Source organism: Brassica napus, chromosome C4 (assembly GCF_020379485.1).
Source record: "Brassica napus cultivar Da-Ae chromosome C4, Da-Ae, whole genome shotgun sequence".
Lineage (NCBI taxonomy): Eukaryota > Viridiplantae > Streptophyta > Magnoliopsida > Brassicales > Brassicaceae > Brassica > Brassica napus.
The window spans coordinates 42787553-42794875 of NC_063447.1; the positions used below are offsets into that span (position 1 = coordinate 42787553).

Sequence of the window (7323 nt, forward strand, 5' to 3'; positions counted from 1 at the left end):
TATATAATATAATATATTTAAACTATTTTATGTTTTCATTAATATGAACTATATCATTTACTATGTTCTAATCTATTTACATCATATCATTATAGTCACCATCATCGTCGATATTATAAACACCACTCATTTAACAACAATTTTTATTTTATTTTATTGACAGATGTTTTTACTGTCAACTGGCTTGGAAAATGGATAAAACCGGACGAAAAGGAAGAAAATTTTAGAAGAACTAATAATGTCAACATCAGTGCTATATTCTTAATTTTCCTCATATAATTGGCTATTACACCAATTAGCCCATATCTTTAGTGTTTCAATAAAAAAAGCCCAATATCTTTCCATTTATAAATCAACTAGGTTAAAATCCAGGTTTTGCGCGGGATGAACATTATGTGTACAAATGATTTTTTTCCATATTATTATTTATTTTTTGTTCATTTACGTTTTATGTATATAATTAAATCAGAGTTAGCACATAAATCAAAATAATAACTCTTATTTATATATAATATGTTTCGGTAAATAAATCAAAACAATCATTTTATTTATTTATATGGTATATAATTAAATTTCAATTATACTGATCTAGATATGTAGTATACTTTGATATAAAATATTTATTATTACGACTTCCTACTCATACGAGTTTATTAAAATTTATATAATTGCTGTAACAAAATATTAAACCATTAATCAAAATTTTTTAATGTTAGATTTGCAATGCAAATTTCAAAATTAAAATATTAAGGTCTCAATATTTTTAATTTAAATTTCAAAATTAACATATTTATTTATTTTATATGGTATATAATTTAATTCAAACAATAAAAAAAGATATATATATATATATATATATATATATAATCATATATTTAATATGGATATCTATTAAATGAGACTTCATATTCATACGATTTTATGATCATTTGTATCTTATTAAAACATAAAAGGTTACCAATGATCACAAAATTTTCAATGTGGAACTTTTAACATTTTAGCAATTTATAGTCGTTTAAAAAATTTAAAATATAACATATAAGAAAAAAACTAAATTTTTATTATATTATTAATGTGATTGTTTAATTTTTTTAAATAATATAAAATTAGACAAAAAATGAGAGATGATACAAATTATTTTATTAGATCTTTTATTATTCATAATCACTTATTTTCATATATATGTTAATTATATTAGGAAATACCATAACTTTTATTTAAGGAAAGAATGGGTAATATTATTTTGTACACTACTAATCAATTTGATAGTAAATTTAATAATAAAAATACAGTATATGTTTAGATGGACCAACCTATTTTCTAAAGATTTTAAAAATCATCTTAGTGATGACATGTGGATACCAAAATATGTTGTAATGTTTCTCAATTAATATATAAAGGATTTTTTTAGGGTTGTATATTTTGTGCTTTTAAAAATTTAAATAATTCTATATTAATCAATACTATTAAAACAAAACCGTTTTTTATCTACTTACAAATAATCTAGGTTGGACCATTACATTAATTTAATTTCCTCTTATTTATCCTCCAAATACCAAAATATATTGTAATGTTTCTCAATTAATATATAAAGGATTTTTTAGGGTTGTATATTTTGTGCTTTTAAAATTTTAAATAATTTTACATTAATCAATACTATTAAAACAAAACCATTTTTAATCTACTTACAAATAATCTAGGTTGGACCATTACATTAATTTAATTTCCTCTTATTTCCCCTCCAACTAACTTTCAAAATAAGTTATCTAGAATATTCTTAAGTATCTTTTTAAGATTACACTTAATAATATCTTTTAATAGTTTATACTCAAATGTAAATATATATTTGTTTTTGATATTTACTTTTAAATAATAAAATTTATAATAAATATCAAATATTATTAAAAGTGAATATTAATTCATTTTTCATTTATAGAATAAAAAATAAAAATTCTATAGTATTTATATATACATAATTTATATTCATAATTAAATTGGTAATTCATATTCATAATTGAATTGGTAGACCAATTAATAAATATAAAGTTACTTAATCCATTTATTAACTATTTTAAAATTTTAAAAATCAAAATAATTACATATACAGAATAACATATATCTATGAATTTTATAAACTACTTCAACTTATTAAAATAAAATATTTAAGTAAGATATTTAAATTAATTAATACTTTTATATTTTAATATACATATTAAAATTAGAATATTAAAATATAAAAATGAAATATTATTTAGTTGGTATTAATATCAATCAATATTCTCTCCGTTTCAGATTACTTGTTGTAAGGTAAAATTTTTGTTTCAAAATAAGTGTCGTTTTATAATTTCAATGCAAAATTTATTGATTTTATATTTTAATTTATTTTTCAATTGGTTGAAATGTGGTTAGGTTTATTGGTAATAATGTTTTCTTAATCTGTGTGCCGAAATCTAAAACGACAATTAATCTGAAATGGAGGGAGTACTATTTAAACATAAACACTTTTTATCTACTTACAAATAGTATATGTTGGATTATTACTAGATTTTCTATTAATGATATGACTGAACATATTATTATTGTTATGTTCAAGTTTTGTTTAACGGGTTATTCCAACAAACACATAAAATTTTATTAAATATAAACTAATTGAACAAAACATAAAACACACTTGAGGTTAGACTTGGGCGTTTAGGTATCCACTGGGAAACGGGTTGAGTATTTTGAATTTCTATTCTAATTTATATCAAATCATCTCATCCCGATAATTTTTTAAGTACAAATTATGTTCGAATATAACACATTGGTTTTGGTTCTAATTTGTATCACATCCTAAAACTCATAAAATAACCATATATCATTCGGATTCAGGCTATATTGGTTCGGTTCGGATACTTCCGAATTTAAAAGCACATCATAAGAAATAAATACTTATTATATAGAATTGGATATTTGAGGTTTTTATTTAAAAGTTAAATACTGATTTTTAGATATCATTTCAAAATAAATATAGAAATGAATATTTAAAATACATATTTATGTTTCAAATATTTATATTTGTGATTAATTTGGACATTATGTAGGTTTTCAGATTTTTTTTTGGTTACTCGTTCGTGTTCGACTAATAACACCTCGAGTTCAGATTTGTTTTGTACCACCATACAAGAACCATTATGGTATTTCTTATATTTCTAACCGGGTACAGATTGGTTTTTTTTTTTGGGTTCAGTTCGGACTTTGAGTTATGGATTATATGCCCACACCTATTTTATATAAAGAGAAAATGCGATTATAACAAGTTTTCACCGAAAAATTATCATGCGCTTTGAAAGCACGGATCAAAATCTAATAAAATTTAAAGTTAAAACAAAAAAATCTATTTAAAAAAAAAACACCCCAAAACTGCAAGTCTACAACCTGCCCTCTACAAATCAAACCCACCGTAAATTATGGACAAAGTCATTCAATTATCTCTTAATTTTTTTGTTCTTAACTGCCTCTCTCTCTCCATTGCTGCTACTTGTTCACTCCTTGTCCTCAGATTTCGTCTCTGGTGTCCCAAGGAAACAAATCGTCAGAATAATGAAAAATCGAGCAAGAACATCATATCTACCAATCATTTTCTTCTTTTTTTTTGCTTCACACCACAAGTTGCTCCTTATCTCCTTCACAGGTACCTTTGTTTACTCGACGAAAATGTTTTTATTTTATGCTCAGAAAATATTTTACTTCCAGTTTACATTGTTAGAATTCGTGATTTGAGTTTTTTTTTTATAATCTTTCTTCTTTCAGTGAGAACTCTAGAGAACACAAGCAATGGCGAATTCCAACGTAGGGACGAAAACCGCAACAGTGAAAGCAGAGACAAGCATGTACAGACAACACGCTGTTACAGACAGCTTTCATCAGTTCGGTTTACCAATCGTTAAGGTGAATAAACCAAAGATATCTTAGTTAGACTTTGTTTTAGTAGCAATTGTGTAGATAGAGTGAATGTATTTATGATAATGATGATTCTTCTGCAACCAGTCATCTTCACTTGTGGAGGATCTGCACAAGTCAAGAAGGATACTTGATGGTTACATTGAGAGTAAAAGAGATTCAGAGTCTGCAAGAGAAAGAGCTGAAGTGGAACTTTCCAATGCATTGGAGTTGGTAAAGGAGCTCATATTGCTGATAGACAGGTCGAACAGTAGTAAAGAGTTCCATAAAAAGTACACGGGAGCTTTAAAGATAGATATAAAGGTTGAGGAAAATGGTGATTACGCTGAAGTTATGAGAGATTTGGAGACTGCCAAGGAAGAAGTGAGTAGGCTAAAGCTTGATGTAGATTCTGTTTTGGGAGAGAAGGTTGCACTAGAGAAGGAAGTTGTGAAAACAGGGTTTAATATGGAAGAGAAGTTGAGATTGTTGGAGAGTCTTAAGAAGGAGATAGAGGTTGCTAATGAGGAACATTTTTTAGTCGAGTTAGGAAAGATCGATGCATCGATGGAATGTAAAGAGATAGAAAGGCTGAGAGAAAAAGAAGAGGTTTTGGATTTCCTGGTGGAAAAGAATAAGAAAATCAAGAAAATGTTGGAAGAAGCAGATAGATCAAAGGGTATTGAGCTTGAGTTGTTTGAGACGACTTCGGATGTTGAAATGTTACAGACACAGCTAAATCTTTTCAAGAAAATGGAGAGGAGAGTTCACACGACAGGTAAGAGCATGTCGAGATCAAGCCGTTTTTTTGAAAGAGGAAAATGTACTTTAACGGTTTTGAAAGAAGCAACAGAAGAGACTGAAGCGAAAAAGGAGGCACTTGCTTCTCTTAACACAGAACTCTTCAAGCTCATGATGGTTATGGATGAGTTGAGAAAGCAAATCAACCAAGCCAAAGAAGAAACAGGTCAGTTCAACAAAATATTACGGAAAAATGATGTTAAGATTCAGAAACTCAATGCAAAGATGATTATGGCAAAATCGAAACTGGAAATAGCATTGTCGGCCAAAGAAAGAGTTACCTCTCTTGCCGACAGTCTAGCTGGTTCACTTGAAAAGTTAAAGAAAAACAAAGAAGCTGCAAAGCAAGAAGAGTGTCTTCTGATAGCACAGAAGACGGTTACAGAGATGGAAACACAAAAGACCAAACTCGAAATAGACGAAAAGGAAAGAGAACTGAATTCAAATCTGGATGAGCTTGAGAAAGCAAAACAGGCTGAGGCTTTAGTACTTGAGAAGCTCGAGTCCCACATAGAAGACAAAATGGAGAGGCGCGAAACAGAGTCCAAGAATTGTTCGACCATCACTATCTCGAGGTTTGAGTATGAGTATTTGAGTAGACATGCTTCTCTAGCAGAAGAAACTGCAGAGAAGAAAGTTGCAGCAGCTGAGGCGTGGGTTGAAGCACTCAGGGCTAGCACTAAAGCGGTTTTGATGAAGACGGGAACTTTGATGAGAGAGAGTGGAATGATGAGAGTGGAAGAAGAGAGACAAGTGTTTAGGACGGAAAGGTCGTTTTCTACAAAGAGACTGGCCGAGGACGAGACACATATGTTTAAGGGGATCCCGGAAGCGGAAGCTGAAAGCTATCTTTCTCCTAAACTGGTTAGAAAATCAACACCGGTGCAACGAGGGAAGGCAAGAAGATGCTCATCTGCAGGGACTCCAACTTTCTTTGTAATCAAGAAGAAGAAAGTTCCGAAACTAGTCAAGATTTTTAGTCGGAAAAGGTAAAAAAGTTGTAGAAATACCATGAAATGCTTCATATTGTTGTTCATTGTTGTGCATGATCATATCTTCACATCTCATCACATATTCGTGATAGTAAGTTTAGTTATTCAATTTCTGCATGGTCATATCTTCACATCTCATCCCATATTTGCGAAATGATTCATATTCTTATTCATTGTTATGCATGGTCGTCATATCAGTATGACATTATCAGTATGACATTCTAATGGTTTGAGTTTTTCTTTCCTGAAAAACAGTATTATAAATCTCTACCACTTAGTATGTTTATACTCGACATAATTTGGGATTTTGTGAATCAAAAAGTTAAAGGTTTAACGTTTCTCATACATCGTCAAATTTGTTTATTGAAACATATTTGAACTCTTTTAACTAATCTGATACATGTACTTGCTTTTCAAAAAAATGTGAAATGATTAACCGATATATATATAGAATATTATTAAAGATACTTATTATCAACTCAAGTTTATGTATAGACCAATATATAGATAGTTATTTATGATTACTAATTTCATATTTTTACATATATTGTATATACGAACATGTTCATTCTTTTTAATAAAAATCAAATTTGAAGATGTTGTTTCCTGATCAAAACCATTTGAGATACAATAAAATTTCTATACATTAATACTCTATAAATTAATAATCTCTATAAATTAATAATCTCGATAAATTAATAAATTTCGCAGGTACCAACTTGGATTGGTTCAAAATTTGAAACAAATGAATAAAATAATAAGATAATATTTTTGTAAAGAAAATTATATGTAAATATATGGTCCTATTAAAATTAGAAATTAATAATTTATATGTATACATATTTTATATAAGTAAGAACCTATTATTATTTTGTTTGTTTTAAATTCACAATGAAATTATCTTTATATTTTCTTAACACTTAATATATTTTTGATATGATTTAGTAATATTTTATCTAAATCCACTTTTAAATTCTATGCAATATATATTATATACACCAAATAATATAATATAATTAATATAAATATCAAATTTTAAAAAATGACAATTAATGTCTATACACTAAAATCAAATATTTTTTTTATCTTAGAATAAATATATTTTAAAATGAAAAATCAATAAGGAAAATTTTGTAAATTGGCATCTCTATAAATTAATAAAATTCCAAAGTCCCAACTTTATTAATTTATAGAAGTTCTACATTAGTCATAATTAAAATATTAAAACCGGCCCGAAGTGATCCTTGTGGTTGTGCTAGGGGCATGTATTACCCACATCCACTGTAGGAGGCGCGGTAGTAGAGACCACTAACTGAATAAGCTCTGCATCATCTGATCTTGATGAGGAAAACTCTAATTTCCATTCATAATCGTCTGGCCAACCGCAGCATCAATAAGAATTCTGAAATCCCTCCGTCTTGTAGGTTTAGTGATAGTAATTAAGGGACCGAGTTCAGTCCAGTAATCATACCAGAAGGAAGCTCTGATGCCGTAGCGAATGGCACGTCTAAGGAGATTGAATAGCATAGGATTGAGCCGTAGCATATCTCTTACTGGTCTTGAGAATCAAGACGCGTCATCTGTCAGCCAAAACTCTCCTTTGCCAAAA

At 28.3% G+C, this 7323-nt stretch overlaps 1 protein-coding gene across 1 annotated transcript; it reads left to right on the forward strand.

The window, feature by feature from the left end:
• Positions 1 to 3454: 3454 nt before the first annotated feature.
• On the forward strand, positions 3455 to 6000 carry LOC106429405 (protein PLASTID MOVEMENT IMPAIRED 15-like). Its single transcript, XM_013870155.3, has 3 exons — positions 3455 to 3673; positions 3793 to 3930; positions 4030 to 6000. Exons 2-3 carry the CDS (start codon positions 3817 to 3819, stop codon positions 5713 to 5715), a joined length of 1800 nt encoding a protein of 599 aa, XP_013725609.1. The 5' UTR covers positions 3455 to 3673; positions 3793 to 3816; the 3' UTR covers positions 5716 to 6000.
• Positions 6001 to 7323: the final 1323 nt, after the last annotated feature.